General features: G+C 39.6%; 1 protein-coding gene across 8 annotated transcripts in view; it reads left to right on the top strand.

Moving 5' to 3' along the window:
- Positions 1 to 22,505, top strand: part of USP33 (ubiquitin specific peptidase 33) — a 60,791-nt gene that overhangs the window by 422 nt on the left and 37,864 nt on the right. For 4 of the 8 annotated variants that reach the window (XR_016442597.1, XM_090049178.1, XM_090049183.1 and 1 more), the window contains exons 2-6: positions 7,826 to 7,958; positions 9,272 to 9,325; positions 11,631 to 11,693; positions 16,107 to 16,259; positions 18,544 to 18,643. Coding sequence is in view for 6 of the 8 variants with exons in the window: in XM_090049178.1 (XP_089905304.1) it covers positions 7,878 to 7,958; positions 9,272 to 9,325; positions 11,631 to 11,693; positions 16,107 to 16,259; positions 18,544 to 18,643 (451 nt within the window). In the remaining 2 variants the exon portion in view is untranslated. Of the gene's footprint in view, positions 1 to 44; positions 597 to 7,825; positions 7,959 to 9,271; positions 9,326 to 10,570; positions 10,692 to 11,630; positions 11,694 to 16,106; positions 16,260 to 18,543; positions 18,644 to 20,134; positions 20,260 to 22,505 lie in introns of those variants that run through there. The other 4 variants (XM_090049180.1, XM_090049179.1, XM_090049182.1 and 1 more) reach the window with 4 other exon arrangements.

Genomic DNA, 22,505 nt, shown 5'->3' with positions numbered 1-22,505 from the left:
GGCTTCGCTCCTCCTCCGAGGGAAAAGGCTGGGCCGAACGGGGCCCGCGGCGGGGCCGAGCGTCTCCCTGCCTGGGCTGCGTTGCAGGCTTAATTTCGGAGCCTGGGCCAGTGCCCCGCGGGGGCGCGTGTCGGGTGGGGAGGATCCTGCCTCAGGGAGGGGCTGGACTGGACTAGCCCGGAGTTGCTGAGCCAGGAGAAGGGCGGCCGAGGGAGGGGGAGGAGCAGCGGCAGCTCAGTGCGGCCCCCGGGAGGCTGTTCTCTGCGGGGGGCAGGTGACACGACAAGGAGCCGTCGGCTCAAGTTGCAGCAGGGGAGGTTTAGGTTGGCTATTAGGCAAGATTTCCTCACTAGGAGGGTGGAGAAGGACTGGAACAGGTCGCCCAGAGTGGTGGTGGTATCACCATCCTTGGAGGTTTTTAAAACAAAACCCTAGCTGGGATGATGTGGTGCTGCTGTGAACAGCAGTTGGACTAGATGAGGGCCCTTCCTGCTCTGATCTCTTAGGATTCGGTGACCCCTGGGCATCCCTTCCAGCCTGACTTCCCTGTGCTCCTGTGAGTACAGTGGCAAGACTTCTCAAGCGCTCTGATTCTTGTAAGCATTGATTTTGCATCATTTGTTATGTATTTGTAGTATTTATTATTTCCTATGACTTGTGTATACTTGGGCAGCTCCAAAATCAGTAACATCTGAAAATTAAAACATGGAAGGTTTTCTGAAGCCCCTCAGTGTACTGGATGCACAACTTCTGTATGGCTGCACATTGAATAAAGTTTGTGTTAAAGTGTGGTGGTTGCTGGAAGATGCAGGATTTCATGATTTCTTTTCTTTAAATTTGTGTTTGTGTCTAAATCTTCCAGTATATGATTGCAGTCACAGAGTCTGATTTGGGGGAGTGAGGATTTGAAATAAAGTACTGTTGCTTTGTTGCATAGTCTTGGAAATAATTGCAGGTACAAATCAAAGCCCAGAACCTGTAACTTTCTCTGAGTGGGCAAGTACATGGAGTAGGGACCCAATTTGATTGTATTTAGTACTTCCCAGAGTTCAAAGCAATGTCTTTTAAAAATATGTTATCTTTGTTGTCATTGGTCACAGTGTGTTACTACAATGAAGATTGCAGGATTAGCATGTAATGCCATATAAAACAATTACCCGTATTGTTAGGAAACATTATTAATTCTATAAACTACATTAAAAAAATTGTACCAAGATTCCAGTGTAGTTTATCATGATTTGCTTTCTGTGTTTTTAATCAAAATGATGAGGCCATGGCAGAAGCACTCATAGCATAGCCTGTCAGATTTCAGTGAATCTGTAAATTCTGCTAAATACTTTGTCACAAGTGCACAAAAAAGGAAGGACTTGTAATACCAGTATATTTAGGAGCCTTACAAAACTGATATAGTTGGGTTCCGTTCATGTATACATGCTAGAGGTGTAAATAGCGTTAAAAAAAATTATCCATGTAACCATCTCTAGTTATATTGGTTAAACAGTTGATTAATAATGCATGCCTAGTCCTGGCGGAGCGGTGCAGAGCCCTGGGCCAGTGCCTGCCCCGCCCTGCCACAGGGGAGATGTCGCAGCCACCTGCCCGGAGCAGCGTGGGGAGCCAAGGGCTGTTCACAGACCCGCTCAGACACTGCTGGTGCTGGGGACCACTCCCTGCGGCCTTTGACTGAGTTGCGGGGAGGTGGCACCAAGCCTCGCCAGACTATTAAGCCCACCATGAAGCCAGGGGTGACAGCAGCCTGCTTTCCCAACTTGCTGCAGCCACTTTTTTTATTTAGCACTTGATGATACAGTGATCACAAAGCAAGGAGAAACATATTCACAATTTTATGTCCAAATTTTGCAGCTAGCTCGTTGCCTTAGGTGTAGTATTGTTCAGCTCCAATAGAGTTCCATTAAGTGTATGAAGAGAGCGTTCAGGGGTGATGCAATGCAGAGTTTGAAAGGAGTCACCACAACTGCAGTTCTGTAAGCTAGTTCAGCCCTAACAACGTAACAGAAATACACATTTGCTGTGTCCTGCCCCGATTCTGTTTAGAGAAGACCAAAGACATCTAGGGAGATCAAAGCTGGCTTGTCTTTTAGTGGGATTTGTAGTAATATTTTCTGTGTCAGGGGATGAATTGAACCACATTTGCATCCAGGCATCTTGGATGTTAAATGAATCTTGCTCAAGATGAATTACTGTTCTCCAGTTGGGATGTCTAGATTTTAGTCTTGGATGTGAGTTTAAGAAATCTTTTGTATAGGCAGCTGTGGGTTATTTTTTATTTTAGTTCATAATTTAGTTAAGGCATTTTTTTCGTGAGGGAAGATGTATGTTACTAAGAATAGGGAGCTGTTAAAGAGGGGCAGATCAAATTGTTCGTTTTATGATTCAGTCTGTTACATGTCACTATCAGCCTTATCAGTGTGAGCACTATTTAACCAAATTGAGCCACAGTGTTCCACCAAAGTGTAAACCAGCACTAAGGCTGTTGTCCTCAGTGCATCAGCATCAGCTCCCTGGGAAGTCCCAGTGAGTTTCTGGAGCAAATTTTTACAAGTTTTTTAACTTAGCATAGTTACGTGATTTTTATAGCACAGTGTTCTATCTAGGATGATTCCTAAAAATTTAGAAGTACTCTTATAACTTAAGAGCTGACTTTTTGAAAACAATAATGGGTTACTAATTAGCTTGTTTATTGTTCGAGTGAAATGTAGACACTTCCGTTTTCCCAGGGCTTGGGTGCAGATGCCATTATTTAAAGTAGGTTTCTAAAGTATTCAGATCAGTTGTGAGTATTGCTTCTGCTCTGGAGAAACAAGATCATTGCGTAATGAGGGCTATGTCATCAGCATGTATGATGTTTCTTGAGAAGATGCCTGGAGGTCATGAATGTAAAAATTAAACAGCAGAGTTGCAAGGACTGATGCCCTTGGGAGTTTGTTGTTCAATTTATGTGGCCTATTCTTAATGTTATCAGAAAAAATCTGGAACTATCTACTGCTAAGCAAGTTGTCTTAAAACTGCTAGTTTACTAGACAAGGTATGATGTCCAAGAACTTCAAGGTAAGTCCTTGACTCTAGACTGTATCATATGCAGCCAAGAAATCAAGGGAAACGGCTACAGTTTTTAGTGACTTTTCAAATCCTGGTAAACAGGGCATGATTTGATAGCAACATCCTCTGTTTGGTCTAAACCTGGTTTGCTTGCTCAGGAGTAATATGTTCATTTATAATCTGAAAAGTTTTATTATATATCAGTCTTTCTAATAATTTGTAAGTCATATAATAATGCTATTGGGTGGTAGTTCTCAGCTTTATTGGAATCCTTACCAGGTTTTACTACTGCTGTTGTTTTTCTCCTCTTTAAGTAAGGCTTTTCCCTGAAAGGGAGGGTAGCAGACTAACTATGGGTACTAGCCCCACCCAACCTTCGCTCCTCCTTCCTACATGCCCTGCCCCCTTCCTGTTCCTGAGGCACTGTGCTGTTTCCCTTCCCAGCCTGACTGTGCCCGGTGCTAAATGTTAACCATTTACTGTGCGTTACTGGTGTAAACATACTTATTTAATAGTTTAACCTTTCATGTCACTAATGCGTACATTCATATTCAGCGTTCAGAGGAAGAAATATCCCATGAAATTGTTTGGTCAAATAGGTGCATATTAAGGATTTACACAATGTAGTGGGATGTGTATTTACTTATTTTAGTAGTGCTTGAAGTGTTAACTGATAGATAAGTTGAAGGCAAACGGGATGGCTAACATTAAATGCATACTGTATATGATTTTCTTTTGAGTATATCATTGTGGTAACAAAATCAGAGGGGAACTAAGGAGAAGGCTTCAAGGGTTGCTGCATTAGACTAAGGAATGCTTAGACTAAGCTTTGGGAACTGATTAATAGTCTCTAGTACTGTTTGAGGGGTTAGGGACCTTTTTTGGTTGGCAGGACCTTTACGTGTGAGGTAAGTGGCTTTTTCCCATAGCACATATGGTGCTGTGGAATTTATAATGAATTATAAATAGAGAAAGAAGCTGCTGCACATCATGCTTTAAGACGCAGTTCACGTTGCTCTGGTAGTATTCTATTGAGCAGACTTGATGTAATAAATAAAAGAATATTTAACTACATGCAATTTAGGATGAGCCTTCGAATCTAGGCTCGTTGCTATTTGTATTGAATCACTGCTGTACATGATACACTAAATGAAAATGTGCTAAATTACTATCTTGTCCCTGCCCTGAGGAGCAAGTGACCTGGTTGGTACAATGAGAATATGTTATGGACTTAGGCTGGAACAAGCTTTTTGTAACAGTAGAAAGAGCTAGGAGTGTACTAACTGGAAGGTTTTTCCAAATGAACAAGGGACATTTAAGAGGGACCATGTATGCCACAGTGCATAAGGCAGTGAACTGGAAGTAAGGCAAGTTGGATTCTTTTTCCTCTTTCCGCTCCCCACCCCCGCTTTTGCTTCTTTCCATGTTCCTTTGTTTCCCTTTTTACCATTTTTGTCTTGTCTATATAGACTGTAAGCTTTCTAGGGCATGCTGCATCTTGCATTATGTAAGTGGGGCTCTTTGCTACTTCCATAAGTGTAAATATTCAATGTAAATGGAAACACAAAATTGGAAGTCACCCGAAGACACAGGGCAGAGCATAGAGAGGGAATGAAATGCAAAATATAGGGAAGGGGCAAACTTGTAGGCAGTAGTGGAGTGTATGGGTTGCTTAAAGTGGAGAAACTTTAATTTATTGAAGAGATTTGAGTAATGCATGGTCAGAGAAAAGGGAAAAGAAATGCTTTTTAACAGATGCATTTTGAATGAGATAGAAAGTGTTTGCCATAGGAAAAGACAAGTAAGCAAGGGAAGAGAATACTGTAATAGATATGATAATGATGGGACACTAACATGTGCGAGCTAGCATTGTGGCCACAGGAAAGAAAAGGAAGGTGAAAGAGAGGAGAGACCACTTGGTTACACCTATATAAGAGCTGAATGTATTGTGTTTGCATTTTTGTATGTCAGTAACAACTAGCTTGTGATAAAGAAGCCTTTTCTTAAAGTTGAAAAAGTTTAAGGCTTGCTCTTGATATGCTTGCTTAATGTTTTTTGGGTATAGGCTCCATGTGGAAAATTAGGGCTTGATTTTTGTGATCACATACCAACTGTATGAAAAATAGAACTGAACTCATAAATCTGCATCCAACCTGCAGGACTGCAGGTTAGGTTTGAAGCAGTTTGAGAGGTGAAAAGCAGCACATTAGCTACGGATCTAATAATACAAGATGAGCTCTCCGCTAGCTTGCTTTGTGTTACTTAAAGTAATACATTCAGAAATCTTATTACATACAAATAATTAAGCCTTTAGGCTTACTAATCCATTATACTCTTCCTTCCAAGGTATTTGCATTGATCTTCAGCATTAATACAGTCCTGAGGTTTTTGAGATGATATGAGCTTCATTTAGAACTCAGTCATCCAAATCTAATGCCTTGGTAGGGCTTGCAATATGTGCAAGATGAAGCCTACGTTCTTGTTTCCTTTTCTGTATAGTAAAGGAATTGATTTTTGCATTTTAGCTGGTGTTATTAACATTAAAAGAATTTGGGAAAGATACCCTGTTCATTTTTACTTTAACATGTACTTGGGTTTATATAATATTATGAGAGTATGACCAGAGTTTTTAAATGTTTTTAAACATTGAGGGCAGACATATTTTTTTTTCTTTTTGAGCTAGCAAGCTACCTTTTTTCCAACACTTGTCAGGAAATTTGAAGCTGTGTTGCAAGTAGACACTTGTTTTATAAAACTTGAGGATTATGTCCCCAGTTGCACCTTGCTCTTAGGTGTGACAATTCTTAATTTCTCTTCACTGCTCCAGAACCTTAAGCAAATTTTGTCTTTGTCTGCTACAGCATTTCTGGCTTTCTCAACTCTCAAACCATTAGACCTTAATATAAGAGTTTCTTATAATGTGTTACCAAAATTGTTGTGCTGTCTAACAACAAAATGGAGAGGCTAGATTGCTGCTAGAAAAAGTTTTTCCTGATTCCAGGCTAAGAGAAATCAAAATGGTTGGGTCAAATGGAGGATATACTGAATTTAGAAATGAAAGAAATGAATGGTGATAATGAAGGGAGAAAAAAGTAGGAAGTTGATTGAGAAATGAGTTTGTAGCTACTGTAGGAGTTGTGGCCTAAGATGGGTTGAAAACCTGTGGCTCGAGGGCCAGATCCAGCCCATGAAGAAACTGGATCTGGTTGGTGGTAGCATGGGGAATCTACTCAATAATCCAGCTTGGGCAATGAAGGAGGCAGCCCAGGGTCTCTGCCTGCTCTGTTCAGTTTATTCCTCTCCTGCCACTGGTGCAGCACAGGAGGAATCCCCATGGTCCTACCACCCGCCTTGTTTTCTATTCCCTCCACAACATCTGTTGATTACTGGGAACCATGGAGATTTGTGGCTTCAGCCAGAAACTGGGTTGCAAGCAGCTGCCTGCCGTGGCAAAAGGTTGCAAACTCCCTGCCTAAGAGAGAGATCAGGAGGTGAGGCTATGATGGAAGTACTGTTCAGGGATGGAGAAAGGACAAAATATGTGGAACCAGGAGTTTGGTGAGGTCCTCTGGAAACAATATAGAGAAGCAGGAAGGAATAACGGTTGCCAACAAATTAGGTAAATGGGAAGAATGAGGAAACACCAGAACGATTGCTAAAGGGACAAACTGGAGGAAAGAGAATTACAGAAGCCATTATAAGAGCAACAAAGGAGTCATGAATCATGCAGAAAGCAGCAGACAGATCAAGACTACCAGGGTCTAGACATTCCTTTGGGAAGTGGTTAGGTGGATTTAGTTGAGGGTCTTGGCATTGGAAAAGGAAAACCAGGTTGAAGGGGGTCTTGTAGGTAATCAGTACAAATAATTTTTGCTTCCACCAACTAGTAGTGTCATAGCTGACCAGGTTATAGAGAATTCCCATGTACTGCTAACAAAAAAAATAGTATATTTAAATACATTCTGTGTTAGAGGACTTGGGAGCAAAGGAAAATTTTGTTGAAGTTCAGGGTGGTGTGTACTACATACAAATGATAAGCTTCAGCTTGCTTTTGATATTTAATATGCCTGTTCAAGAGCGGGTGTCATTGTAAATAAATTAGGTCAGGATAAAGTTTCCCATGTTGACTTTTTTTTTCCTCTCTGCAAGGGAGTTTATGTTCCTGCATTCTGTGGAACCAATTCTGTTCTTGTTCTTAGCATATAATTTGTTTCATTGCTCTGTGCCTCAGTAAGCTTCAGGCTTGCAGTTAGTAGGGTCACCTGTACTTTAATTTCATTTACTGGATTCTGTTGCTTAAAATAAAAAGTCCAGTTTGCATTCATTTTTAAAATTCAGCACATGCATTTCCTAAATATGCTTTTGTTTAAACAAGGCAGAAAAAGTTCTTTGGGTAAATCTGGTATCTTTTATTAGACCAACTAAAATAGTTGGAAAAATTTGTTCTTTGTAAGCTTTCGGGTACAAGTTCCTTTCATCAGGCTGAGGAAGCATCTGCAGGTGGTCTGTGTTTATAATAATAAAGAAGCCAGAAGCTGGTATGCATGTGAGAGCCAGTCAGTGAAAATGTTTAAACAAGAAGTTTAAATACATTCTTTAAATAAATAAAATTTAAAAATAAGTTTAAATAAATTGTGTAAAAAATAAGTTTAAATAAAAACTTTTATGCTACGAGATTATATGTATACAGCTCTGATGCACAGTGATATTAGACGTCTACAGTAAGATATTCCCAAAGGTTATATTTTTTATTCCTGTTATGTAGATATTGCCTGCTCTTGAAAACTGCAGGAGTTAGGGACCTACTGCTTTTTAAAATGTCAGCACTCAGCAGTGATTGCCCACACTTGGAATCAGTTGGCGAAATAACAAAAGAAGAATTGATACAAAAATCTCACGTGAGTTTCAAGTTTTTTTTATTTGCTTCCACATTTAGTTGAGATTACTTGGAGGTGTGTTAGGTATGTAGCTTGTCAGTGATGGATTGACAAATTACTATATGTGCAACACATTTAACTGGGAAGTGTTACAGTGGACAAAATATTTATGTTAAAGGTTTTACCACACAGGTTACTGTAAATTACAGTGTATGAAATCTGAGTTGTAGTTAAAAGTGAGAAGGAAACATGAGCCTGATTAAACCTTAAAAATACCTTCATACGCTGCATTCAGAAAGTATCCTTCTCAGGGATTGTTCATTTAATAGGGAGTTTCATGAGCTGATTCCTCCTACCCATAATTGAACAGACAGCTTATACCTTCTATTTGCAATTTAATAATATCCATAAACTACAGTAACTGCTTACTTGAGAAAGTAATGTAATGAAAATGCACATATTTTTAAGTGGCTACTTATGCTTCTAGAAGAGGGTGAAAGGGGCAAGGAAGGATCACCCCATGACTAACTAGCCAGTTCTTACTAGACTCTGATGGCCTTTGTGATCCAAAGGCAACTGTTCTGAAACTGTTTGCCCCATCTACCTTTATATTATTGCTTTTATATATTGTTATTAAACAAGGCAGACCCAGCATTTAGTAATTTATAAACTTGATAGCTATGAGTTGGCAAAAAATCCTTTTTTTTTTTTTGCCTATGATACTTTAATTAAAAGTGAATTTCATTTACATAAAAGTACAACAGTTATCTACATGGTTTGCCACTCAGAAGTTCAACATTACAGAAATAAGTAGCAACACAGTAAGCTCTACAGATACTATTACACTAATGTTATGATATATTAGTTGCATGGTCCTATTCTAAGGGAAAGCCAGGCCCTTATGTGATCTTTTAGTTTAAAGTGTTAAAAGGGTTTGTTTTGGTGTCACCTTGAAAACCTAAGGTCAGATGTTAGTTATATTTAAATGTTATATTTTAAATTCTGTTTTAATGGTAAATGGAATATCACATTTTATTCTACGTATAAAACACTTCTTTCAGTGTCTGTCCTATTGTAGAATGGTTACAAGATTAGGAGAGTTTTGACATGTTTTAGTAATCAAAGTGCAATGAAAACTGAATTGGCATCCACATAATTTTTGTTTTATAAAGATTAACCTAAAAATGGTAGGCTTGATTCAAAATAATATGCCACTGATTTATTTAAAATTACTTTGTAGTACTAATGATTTTTTGTTTTGCCTTAGAGTCTTATTTTCTTGGACTGTGCAGCCTTACTAGTGAAATAATTCCTTGTTCATATTTTATCAACAGGGCACTTGTCAAGACTGTAAAGTCAGAGGACCAAATCTTTGGGCATGCTTAGAGGTAAGGTGATCTACCATATGTTATGCAAGACGCAGGGTCCTCATCTGATGAAGCTATAGCTGAAAGTTTGCAATACTTCTTATGTAAATATTTAGGATGGGTTTTTAAAAATGACTTTAGACCAAAGCTTGTTAAAAAAGTTTTTACCTTTAAAGTGATTTGCTTTGTAATAAGATTTAAACATACATCTATCTGGTAGCTCAGAATTTTAATGTGCTTAAATTCAGCTTTGGAAAGGCTACTGATGGCTATTCGCTGTTGTCTGTGAGTAGTATGTGAAATAGTATTCACAAAGCCTGTGTTTTTCTGGGTAATAAACTTGGCCAAACAAATTAGCTTTCTTGAGCTCTTACATAAATAATACCATTAAAGTGTGCGCTAATGGTAAATGTGACATGTCAGTGCATAGAATTAATTCATAATTATCACCAAACAAAACAAGTAGATTAAATTTTTTCTCAGACTTTTTAAAAAACATTGTTCATGTTTGACCTTATTTATTCCACATGCAACTTCTGCCCTGTTTTCTCTTAAAGTAATGTAATAGTCTTTTCTCTAAGACTAAAATTTAGTGCTGCTTTATTCTCCTAGCTATAGACCAAGTGATGTTCTATTTTTTTAGGTTGGAAAGAGACAATGTTGTTTTTGATTGAACTGCCTTTCTGTGCTTTGAGAAGAGCAGTTGAATCAATGATGCCTTTTATAGGTATTCCAGGTGTGTAGATCTATCTCAGCAGAGATTAACTTCTTTTCTGTAGGTTTAAATACACTGCTTGTGAGCACTCAAATCTGAACTGAAATGTGATGGAACAGCCAGTATGCTTTTATTTTAAAAATTTCCTTTCACCCCCTTTGTTCCAAGTGAATCAGTTGCAGGGAACAGAACTGATTTTTCTGCTATTCCTGTCACCAGAGAGTATTCTGATTTAAGGATTATTAACTTTAAATTAAGCTTTTTTTTAAAAGGTAACAAGTTACCTCTAAAAACAAACAAACAAACAAACAAAAAAAACTTTTTAAAAGGAAGAAGCCAAAGTGGAAAATGTGGGGAGAATTGGAATGACAGGCAGAAAATGACACAGCCTAAAAAAGGTATTTGCTTGTTTAAAAAACAAACAGAACAAACCAAAAAAAAACCAACCCAGATTTTTATTTTTCAATTTACAATTAATATTGTCTTTTAATCTGGAAAGCATGGACATGTATTGAAAATTTTAATGTAATTTCCTACCAATATTTCCATAGGGCAATTTTAAAATCACAGTAAGATACTACAAAAGAGGTGTCATGTTGTGATATCTCCTCTTCTTGGATGGTTTGGCACCTTGCCGTCGCCCTCGTGCATAGCAAAGCAACTCAGCACGCGGTGAGATCCCAGCATGATAGACACCTTGTTGTGACTTATTGCTTAACCACTACCTATGGTTATTTTTTTTTTTATAAATGGCTGCAATTAAAGTGTTGGAAAGCAGTTAATATAAACATACAATTGCTATTTAATTACTTTAAGTACCAATACTTTATATAAGCACAATTTGTGTATGTGTAAATCTGTGTGCATAACGGCATATATGCATTTCATAGAATGCTTTGTTAAATGCCTGTATTTAGTGCTCATGGAAATGAGAGATTAATATCTATGGCTTGTGGTTAGCATATTATTGGCAGCTGCAAGATTCCACAGCCAGCTTAGCAAATGCATTTTAAATCAGAGCACTTGCACTGAGAGCTTTGCATTTTGTAGTCCAGTCACAGCACATATTTAAAGCTGAAATGTTCATGGCTGTTAACCTTTAAAGGTGACAAATCCTACTGATTTTTAAAATAATGTTTTATGGTCATTTGATATGATGTACATATAAATGCACACTTCTATAATATCTCAAAATCGTTACTCTTCAGGGTGTCAAACTTTGAATTAGGAAAATTAATATCTGACATGTTTCCTGGTTTTAACACTATCTTGTTCACTTGATTTTCTTTATTTAAAAAAAAAAGTTAAAATGGCTGAAGAACTCTGCATCAGAAGCATTTTGTCTAATTCTAACTTTAGAATTAAGGAGGTTCAAGAGTTAAATCTTGCAGCAATCTTAATTTGATCTGATGGACTGTATTTATTAAAGTACTTAACTTGCATGATTTTTGCTCTTTTCAGGACCTTTCAATCATAAGTGTTGTGAATTAAAAATGGACTTGGAAGCCTTAACAAAGTTGTTCTTTGGGTTTGCATTTGACCTCTAACATACTGTAATGCAATGTACTCTAATTCTTCTCAGTTATTAACTTCTCAAATTTTGTTCAACAGAATAGATGTTCATATGTTGGCTGTGGTGAATCCCATGTAGATCACAGTACCATCCATTCTCAGGTATGTGCATATGTTTTCACTTTAGCTTTTGTAAGCAAAAGCCTTGAAGTAGTACTGTCCCATTATGTTGAAATAGTGACTTTGGCTGGTTAGTGAAAGTAATATAGTTACAGTGATTTTTATTTTATTTAATTATTTATTTATGTTTGCATCTTGTCAGTACATTCAGTACCTCAGGAGTAGTTTTTCCCGAGAGGCCTTTATGTTTATGCAGTATTATCTACTTAATTTTGCTATGTAGTTCTTCTCTGTAATATTAACTGCCCATCCAGCTTATTTTGGTGTTAACAGCGAACTCTAATTATGCTGCCTTAGATTTCAGCATATTTTCTCTTTTGACAATTTTTAACAAAAATTCTTATTTGTTACTGTTGGACCTAGTTATTGCCAGGCTGTAGCAAGAAAAAGGAGTTCTTTGTTTTCCTGGATGCCAAAAGCTTGAGCTTCCAAAACCCTTTTTCTTCTGCTTGACAGCTTCAATAGAGAATCTGGATAAAGTAACCATTTTTTTTGTCAAAATCAGTAATGAGAGAGAGACTGCTGACTGAAAGAAGGTGAAAAATTGACCTTTCATAGTTTGGAGGTTCTTTTTGTATGATTTTGGTGTACTGTGCAGTTTGTATTTCTTCAACTCCTAATAGTCTGGTCTGATAAGTTTATAAGTTAGAAACTTTTTGTTTTCATCCTTCTCAGACATAACTTTTTAACGGGAATGTCTTTTTGTTTGTTTTTATTTTCTAAATGCATTGCTTCAGCATGTGTGTAATTCTTGCGTTTAATTGTCTGCAGCAACTGGATGCTCTTAGGAACTTGCTTATTGAAGTTTTTCTGTCCTGATTGGAATCTACAGTGTTTAAAACATCTGGTTCTGGTTAGATGATGAGAAAGGACTATCTGAAAAGCTGTGTAGGTCTTTGAGTCTTTAGAGAAAAATGTATTCTGTGCAGAGAAACTGGCTGCTGATTACACCTCTAGTGTATTTTTTGCCTGCTCTTGATAGAACTTTGGAAACTATCCTAGATAATATCTGAATGCCTAGAAAAAATGTAGGCTTAGTTATTTATTTGCAATTATAGATAAACATGTTCTAGTTCTAATATAATTAAGGACTTCGTCCGTCCGTCCGTAGCACTCTTGGAACACTCTGACTGGTTACTGAAACAACCAATCGGAGTACTCCGAGAGCATTACAGACAGGAAGCAGTGGTGGTGGAGCACTGCCATGACAGCAGGGATGGACGGGGTGGAGCAGACAGGCCTCGTCCCCGCCCCCAGCCCTGCTCCCTGGAGGTGGCAGTGGTGCAAGATGCTGGCAGAGGGGGGCTGCAGAGGGAGGCAGGGGGAGTGTTTAGGGTTAGCAAGCTTCCCCCCAGGTCCTCCCTGCCCCACCACCCCTGGTCATTCTTAATGGGCAATTACTTAGTATATTTTTAAATCTGTATCCCACTTCTGCAATGTATGTGAGACGAGCTGTTTAACATGTCTTTTAACAAGCCAAGAATTTGTCTTAAGTGGCTGTACTTTTAGTTGTGGGAAAAGCAGTAATGCATAATTATGACAGGCTGCTCTGTCTGTGGGTAGATGCACTATACTATTTTACACAGAACATGTTGTTCAGTGTGAACAACATGGAGCAGTTGCAGATACAGGCAGCTGTTCTGGAATTTTTGTGGCTAGCAATATGCTTCTGTAGACCTGTGTTCTGGAGTCTTAAATGCTGCTGTCACTGCAGTAAGTAAACTAAGCAAATTTTATGTCAACTAACCCTGTAGTTGCAACTTTTTTTTTTTTTTTTAAAGTTGAGTTGCTACCTCACTTTTCACAGGAGGAAATTTGTTTTTGAATGTTTTAAAATAAAGGTGATAGAAGTAGCCATTTGATAAGAAATGGCTGTGAATCCAAATTTAGTGACACTATCCAAATAATGTGTACAGAAGTTTAATACGTTGTCGGACAATTGGAAGATGGACATTTAGCATTTAAGAGAATATTATTAAGTCAGATATTCTGACTTAATGGTCTAGTGGTCTAGACCACTAGACCAATGGTCTAGTCAAGGAATTCATAAGACAAATGTCTAAGCTACCAGAAGACACTAAACAAGAGGTGCATGGGGCTTGTTCTTGGTGAAAACAGAGCAGTTGCTATTCCTCTGGAGTGAAGTAATTTACTTGTTGGGTTGCAGTTTGTAGCTTGTGGAGTGTCGAGGCTGTGTATGAGTACTACAGGAGTCTTGCAGCTGATGTTGTTGTGTGAGTGTCTTTGCCTCTGATCACATCTGAGGCCCAGTTAACCACTGTGGCTAGGGACAGATATTACACACAGACTGGTTTAAGTGATCGGAAACTGGTTTGAACCTGTAACAGAACAGACTTTCAGCGCACATTAACCAGTTTGAAAATGGCTGAAACCGGCTTGAGATAAACCTGGTTGAATGTAGTATCAGACAACTGATTTGGGTCAAAGCTGTTTATGCAATGTCTGTCCTAGACTCCTTCCTGGTTGCAGTCAACCCAGAGTCCTCCAGCATCCCAGATGCTTGGCAACCCTGGGCTGGGCTCTCTGCTCCAGAGCATGACTGGCCCCAACTCTCTGTTCCCTTGCTGAAGCTCCGGTGGAGACTACAAGTACAGCACTGTCTGCCTGGCTTCCCCTTGCCCGAGCTCCCCCACCACTCCCTGCTCAAGCAGAGATTTCTCCCCCCTCCCCCTCCCCACTTCTTCCACAGCACAGACTGTAGCCAGCATGTGGTATGCTAGCTAATGCGGAGAGGTGTCTGTAAGGCAGACAGGACAGTGTCTGCTTAGGGCTTTTTGGAGCTCAGCAACAGGTTTGCTGGTAATGTCCCTCAGTTCCTTCCTTGGACAAAGTTGTTTAAGAAGAGCTTGAACTAATGAGAGAGGCTTTTGCTTTCTTGATGGGGTGTTATCAACTCCCTGCTGGGTCCCTCAGTGGTCAGGCTTTTTGAATGCCTGTCCCTAGCCTGGGCCTAAAGGAGGAATGAGGAAGCAGAGCTGATCTAGGTAAAAAGGCTGAATGAGCCATCAGGCAGAATTTTAAACAGGGAGTTTGTTTCTTTAACAGTAGGTACTAGGAAGAGAAGATGGTAGCAATTGAGGCAAGAGTAGGGAATACCTGAAGAATTGCAGCCTCAGTACAAATACTTTGATGCAGAAGCTGTGGCATGTTTCTTGTGCTTGAGTAGTTACCCAGCTGGACATTTGTATGCATGGCAAGTCACCTGATAGAATCCTGGAAGAATAGAGATTCAGTTGCAGAACATGGTCATATTCAGGCAGGGGGTTGAGGAGGGAAAGAAGACTGCACAGACATTTCAAGGTTTGCAGAGACCTACTGAATAAGAAGACCCGGAGGTCAGACTAGGAAGAACTGTTTAACCTTGAGATTAAGGCAGAGGAACAGGCTTGCTACATTGGAAAATGGAAAGAAGAAAGGCAGAAGCTGAGCATGCAGTAATAGCTAGAAAGAGAAAAGCAGCTAGCCCCATAGAGAGGGAGGAGAGAGCTGAAAGCTTAGAAGCAGGTAGTTAGCTGTGGTAGTTGGAAATAAGTCAGAAGGTAGGGTAGATATGCACCTTTATAAACTAATTAAGATTTATATAGACAGCACAAGCTTTCATGAACCCAAGTTCACTTTATCAGATGCTGTGAAAAGGGCATGCAGAAAGCAGACCAAGAAGGAGACAGAAGTAAAATGCAAAAGATAAGGGGAGCAGGGAAAAGAGAGAGGTAGAGGAGTGGGGCTGTGCTAGGATACACAAGCAAACAGGCATTAAACACCTGGGAACAACTGGGTCACAAAAGCTAATCTGAGCAATGAGATAAAAATCCATAGTCCATATTTAAACCATACTTAACACAATCCAGTTTGTGGATGATTTCTTGCTCTACAATTTCCCATTCAAGCTGTTTTTTAAACTTTTTTTTTTTTTGCCTGAGAGCAGCAATCCTGAAGTCAGAAATGGAGTGTCCAAGGTAGCTGAAGTGTTCTGCCACAGGGTTTTATGTCTTTCTGCAATTGATGTCAAATTGATGTTCATTCATTCTTACACATAGTGATCACTATGTGGAAGTGGCTCTCGTCCATCCTTTTTAGATACTTGATTAACAAGCAGAAATACTTTTACTATGGACACCATCAACATCTTGCCCTCTTTTCTGATTATACCATTAGTCAGATGTGTGTCAGCTTTGACAGTGATTGTGATGTGATTAGTTTCTGTTGCTGGTTTGTACCACTTCATCTTAAAAAAGGAGTCTAGGATTTCAGAGGCAGCTAAATTACTGCTGTTTTCAATATGAACATCATTAACCTCATTTTAATAGTTTGATTTATGCTTATCTTATCAAGAAGCATTTTTCCATGTTCCTAATCACTTTTTTTCTGTTGTAGGACACACAGCACTATCTTACAGTCAACCTTACTACCCTCCGTGTCTGGTGTTATGCCTGTAGCAAAGAAGTATTTCTGGATAGAAAATTACGAACTCGTTCTCCATTACCAAATGCAAGGTTATCTCACCATGCACAAGAAAATAGTGTACAGGTAAACTTTTAAACTAGTCAAATATGTACAAACCTTTTTTAGCTTTGTAATTAAAGCCCAATTTGATTTTTGACAATGTTGGAGAATAATGTGCTTTTTTCAGGATATTTTATAAGGCTGTCTCTGAAGACTAAGCTATCTGCTCTAAATCGTTGTATAATATTGTCTCCCAAGAAGACTGGTACCAAGTATATTTAATCCTCTTTTTTTTAATTTATCATATATTGGGGGTGAAGAAACAATGTAGATTTACATTTGAGGTTTTTAAATTGAAATAGTTTAACTTTATTTCCTGTCATCCAGGATTAATGCAACTGTCTTAGTTACAGATCTTAAGGAAGCTATTACTAGCTACTATGTAGAAGAGTCTCATGTTTTGGTGTCTTCATAGATCATTTTGCAGCAGTTAGAGGTACAAATTCAAATGTAAAAGTATGGTGATTTTTTTTTTTTAAAGCAGCCCAGGCAAACTGTCCCTCTTAATTTATTTTCTAATATGAGGAGATGCAGAGGATTAGCTCAACCATAATTTTTTAAATCTCTTTATAAATGACAGTTGAGGTTCATAATTGTTTTCTTTCTGGAAATACTGTTTTTTGGTGAACAATGTGGCTTCAGTTACTTTTATTAATCTCATTCCCTTTGACCATCATAGGTGCTTTCCCAGGGGGCAGCAAGAAATAGTTTTGTTCCTTTTTTTAAAATGCACACAAGCACTTAATAATGACACTGTGTTTTCATAAAAGTTATGTTATGGTTCAGTTCTGTCAGGGGTGTCAAACCTTTTTGGCCATGTGAGCTAGATGACCAGCAGGGCAAGCAGCAGTATTAACCTCCTGAGTACTGGCCCTATTGACACAGAAGTTCAGCTAGTCATGGGAGGAGTCAATGTTATTCTATAGGCTAGTCATTTAATTTAATTAAGTCAATAGACAGCTAATTTTAGTTGTTGGAGCAGTTAGGTTGGTTAAGCTTTTGTTCATGTTTTTGTGTGGCTAGGATTTAGTAAACAATGAAAATTACACTAGAAATCTGTAAATGTAAAAAAAAATACTAGCTAAATTGTTACAAATGAAGACAACAGAAGGAGAGCAGGTAATTTCAAGGTTTTCTTTTTAAGTTATAGTATTAAAATAAACTGCACTTCTTTATCTAAAGTAGGTACTTATAGTTCCTAAGAGCAGGAGTATTGCTTTCACATAGATTATATATCTACTTTTGTAAGGTATTGAAGCTCCTGTATTATCTGTTATGTAAGCATTAAGAGCTCTCGGCCCTTGCCAAGATTGTGCTTTACAAACAGTATTATGCACAGTAGCACTGGCACTCTAAATTATTTATATGTAATCGTTAGACATGAAACATTTGCTTTGAGAAACTGTGGCAGAATTTTCCTGTAGAAATGAAGCTGACTGTAGCTTTATTGTAGAAAAAACCATGGATTGGCCTTTTCTGTCTTTAAATGCCTGCATGTTAAGCAAGAAGCAAGGGGTTTTTTTGGTGATAGCTTTTATTAAACCAACTGTATAGTTGGGAGAAATGTTAGACAAGCTGTCTGGCACAAAGTGCTCTGAAGAAAAACATTTTGTGCCCAAAAGCCTGTCCAGCTTCTCTCCCAACTATACAGCTGATCGAATAAAAGATACCACCAAAGAACCCTTATTATTGCAGTAGTCCAGGAAATATGCAGCTACGAAAACACTCTAGCATTACTACTGTGCAAATATCTGCAATTTTTGTTTCCACTCTCCAAGGAAGTTGCATCATGTAAGGAGAAATTAACGTAACTGGTGAAATTTTTGTTCCCTCTTTTTGCATTCAGATTCTAAGGTTTCCTGTTCACATTCTTACAGAAAGAAGACATAATACAATTAAGTACTTGCTTGGCTCACCTTCTGTTTCTTTTGACTAAATGCAGTGGGCCATCTGGTGGTAGAAGCAAAAGTGTATATACAGATTTTCATGTAATCCTCTGTAAAAGCAGTGTTTGTAATTGTACAGTAAACTGCAATGCAAATTTGCTATTCCTAATGCAGTGTCATGACATTTTGCAATGTTTGGCCTTGCATTTTGGTTGACTCTTTTTCTTAGTCTACAGAAAATGGCTCGGTATTATGTTCTTTTCCTGAGAACTTACCTTAAACTTTTGCTTTAAGTAAAATAAACTACATTCTAGCTGCATATATTCAGTGCTGTTTAATTCAAAGTCAGATTAGTAGAAATATACCAACATTTAGAGTAATTAAAATAATCATGCTTATGTTTTCCCCTCTCTTCCAATGAGGATTTTAAAATACCTGGTAATCCGACACTGAAGATTCCTCTAGTTGCTGTGTTTGATGACTTGGATATCGAGGTGGAAGAAGATGAACTGAGGACAAGAGGTAATAGAACTGAATGATTAAACCCCTTACAGTCAACTAATTAAATGGCTAGTGTTGGGTCACACCTTCACTTAAATAATTGTGTTGTGTGTGTGCTAGCGCTCCTCCTAGTAATTATCCAGATACACATTCTCACTTGTGGATATGCTTAGCTTCTGAGCCTTTGACCAGAGACTTAGCAGTACCCACAGAGTACACTCTACCCCACTCCCACGCTGAGAGGTGAAAGGCAGTATACCGCTAGTTTCTCTCAACTACCTGATTAGGACCAAACATATTGCTGTTCTGTGTTGATGACTACTCCTTTGAATCCTGTCAACTGTTCTTTATCTTTTCTCCCTTTCTATTTAATCCCTTCTACTCCTTTCCCCTTAAGGGGTTGAGGGTACCTAGTTTTTTTGTTTTTGCCCTACCTGCTTTGTCCCTGAAAGTTCTTCTCTGTGCTCTGCAACACTGCCATGCTGGTCTCTCAGCCACACTTGGGATCAGGGCCTCCCCTTTACCTATCCAAGAAGTTCTTCAAACACCATCTCCTCTTGTGTGAGACATATTCCAGGTCCCTATACTGCCAGGGGAAATCTTGTGTCTCTGATAAGTGTGTTCTCTACTGTTTGTTCAAGCCAAGAACCAGAAAGGACAGTTAAGGATGTTTCTCTTTGATAAGTCACACTGTTGCTATTTGGATTCAGGTTCTTATCACCTGGCATTGATGCCTCCAGTGCTCACTTGCCCTGGAGGCCCTCACTATACCTAGCATCCTGATCCTGAGGGAGATCTCCAATCAAGGTGTCAAGTGAGAAGGCTGCTTCATCTTCTCATGTCTGGGAGGATTCTGTTTTTCAAAGACCCACAATAGGCTTATATTGTCCAACACTGGATCTGCAAACTCTGAAAGGACATAACACTTGGAATCCCAAAACGGGATTGTTGAGCACTGGGCAGTATGATGCTGTCCCTGTCTCCTGGCCAGAATCTTCACTACCCAGTAAGGACTCAGTGAAGCTTGTGGTGCAGTGAGTCCTCAACAATGGGCAATATCAGATACTGTTCACCAGTTGTAATTTCATTTTGACCATGTGACCAAGCTCCAAATCATCCCCTTTGATTACAGAGAGCCAGCTGGTTGTTAAGACTGCCTTGCAGACTACCTATGGATGCAGGAGACATAGCCTCTCCGATCTATGGCTAGCACAATTGTTGTGAAAAAGTCATTCTACCGACATGATTTTGGTTTACCCAGAGATAATCAGGGGGCAACTGAAAAACTGTCCTTTGGAGGAATGGAACTTTTCAGCTGCAGAGGAACTACAGACGAGAAATTCTGTTTCTTGAAAGAGTTATGGACCAGCCTCTGACTGCTAGTGGTCTACTCCTTTGCCTTAATCCAGATTTTGCTACAGCTATACCAGCTATTGGCAGCTGCACTTTTCTCCATGTATACATCTTCATCCTGTGCTCTCCCTTGAAGTCTAATATATGGGTTTTTTTCAGTTGAGAGGATGGGTGGTCGAAGTGCGTTCAGTACAGGTACTGCTAAGGCAAGAAGTGTCTGGTCAAAGGCTTAGGGTCAAACATACCCACAAGTGAGAATACAGCTCAAAGAACACCAGTTCTTGGTAAGTAACTTCCTTTTTTTCAGTGGACTAAAATTGATGTCTCTGTCCCCTCTGGTCAGAGTGTAGTTATTAAACTTGTTCAAGCATATTTTTTTTATTCTGGATGCCTTGTATTAATGCTTTCTATATTTTGGGTAACCCTTTTGGGCCAGCAGTTCATAGCAATGGGTTTTTTTCTTCTTTTTTTTATTTTTGGCAGTTGTAGATTTTAGCTAACATAAAAGTTACCCATGCCACATATTTAAGTAACAGAAACTGTTGTGAAGCCCAAAACAAAGTGTTTATTCTGTCATTTAACAAGTGAGCTGTATCATAGCATCTTTTCAAATTTTTAAATTGATTATATCAATGTGTTTTTATATTTGTATAAATTTCCTTAGCTTAATCTGCTGATCATATTTTTCTCAGTTGCCTTGTTGAGATGACAAGACAATTTCTCACATCAGTGATGGGGAAAGATATTTAATCTAGTTCGTGGACCTTGTTTTTCTGCTCTTTCTCCACTCATATACACCAGCCTCCCCACTGTCTCCCTGCTGTTGACCCAAAAGGCATTTCCTTTGCAGTTAATGCCATCTGGTACTGCTTCCCTGTGTGTCTCCACCTTGCCATTTCACCATCTGTTCTTAAATCTTTGAAAAATCTGTCTTTTATCCCCTTTTAGTGCCTCCTAACCTTCTTCCTTTTGCTTTTATTTGTATTTACCTTATGAATGTTTTGGAGATACAGTTCATATGAAAGTTGTACAGATAAAATTATTTTATTTCCCATTATCATTAATTACATGTATACAGTTTCCAAGCTCTAAGGTTTATTTGAACAGTTATTGAAAAATTAAATCCTCCATTTGATTGCACAGTTAAAATGACAGATTTCATATACAAACAGAACACAACTGAACTGGTTAAATCATTAAATGCAAGTAAAATTAAAGGCTATATAGACCTCGACCTTTATAATCTACCTTCATATTTCACAAAAAACTGAAAAAATACTATGCATGAATGAAAAGATCAAATAAAATACATTCAGTGTAGGTACCATAATCAACAAATAGTAAAATAATATGTAGGTGTGCGCTGATGCCTATAGTCGATTATTAACCAGCCATATTGACCGATACTGATCAGTAGCTGATATACAGGAATGCAGCCTGGCAACTTGGAGAGCAGTGCTCTGCAGGTAAGTCTGTGGAGGGGTGGGGGTGGGGCAGATTGAGGCCCCCACAGTAAGGGAGGGAGTTGGGCAAGGGCAGACTCTGCCCAGCCAGGGCAGTGAATGGGACCCTGGGGCCAGGAGCGGGATGGAGCCAAGGGTTATTCATCAAGAGGGTGGAGGCGGGGTGGGGCAGCGCACCCCCAAGGGAGGCATGGGGGGTATGTGTCCGTCCCCCCCCCCCCCAGATTTGCTTGCAGGGTGCAGGCAGGTTGCCTGCTGTGCACGCATGTGGGCAACAGTGGCACTGGGAGGGGTGGCTATGTTGGGGGCTAAAGCAAATTTTGGGGTGGCTATAGCTCTCCACTAGTGTTGCCTCTGCTCAGGGCACTCTGCTCTGCTGCCTTTCTCTTGGAAGCCCTGTGCTGAGGGAGGGCAGGAGATGTGTGGCCAGCATAGGGCTCCGGGGGGAAAGGCAGCAGACCAGAGTGCCCTGAGAAGGGGTAGTGCTGGGGGGGACTATAGCTACCCCCAACATTTGTCTTAGCTCCCCTGTATCCACCCCTCCCAGCAGAGCTACTGCCACATGCCCCATGCAGCTGAGCCTGGCTCAGCCCTGTCCCAGCCCCCACACTGGGAAGAGACTAGTGCCATCCTGGGCCCCCAGCCCACAGTGGGCAGCCTGCCTTTGCCTCACGCACAAATCCTGGGGGGTACATGCCCCCCACACCTTTCCTGGGGGTGCGTGCAGCAGCGGGCATCCACTCACTCTTCTCACTCCTGGACTAGCCATTTGTGGCTGTGTCCCACTCCCAGCCCCGGGGTCCTATTCACTGCCCTGGCTGAGCAGCCCCTGCCCCACTCCCTCCCTCACTGCAAGGGGCCTCAATCTGCCCCGCCAACCCCCCTATGCCTCTTTAACCCCACAGACTTACCTGCAGGGCAGTGCTGCTGGGCTGCTTTCCTAGCTGTATGCATGTTGCGGCTCTGTGCATGCACACAGCATTTATCAGTAACATTATCGGCTACACTGGCCAAAAAAAGCTGATAGCTGATAATGTTAATTTTCCTTTTATCAGTGCCAATCTGAC

Source organism: Crocodylus siamensis, chromosome 5 (genome assembly GCF_052110815.1).
Source record: "Crocodylus siamensis isolate JL-2025a chromosome 5, ASM5211081v1, whole genome shotgun sequence".
Taxonomy (NCBI): Eukaryota; Metazoa; Chordata; order Crocodylia; family Crocodylidae; genus Crocodylus; species Crocodylus siamensis.
The sequence above is the reverse complement of the archived record's forward strand: the minus strand, read 5'-3'. Positions and strand labels throughout refer to the sequence as shown.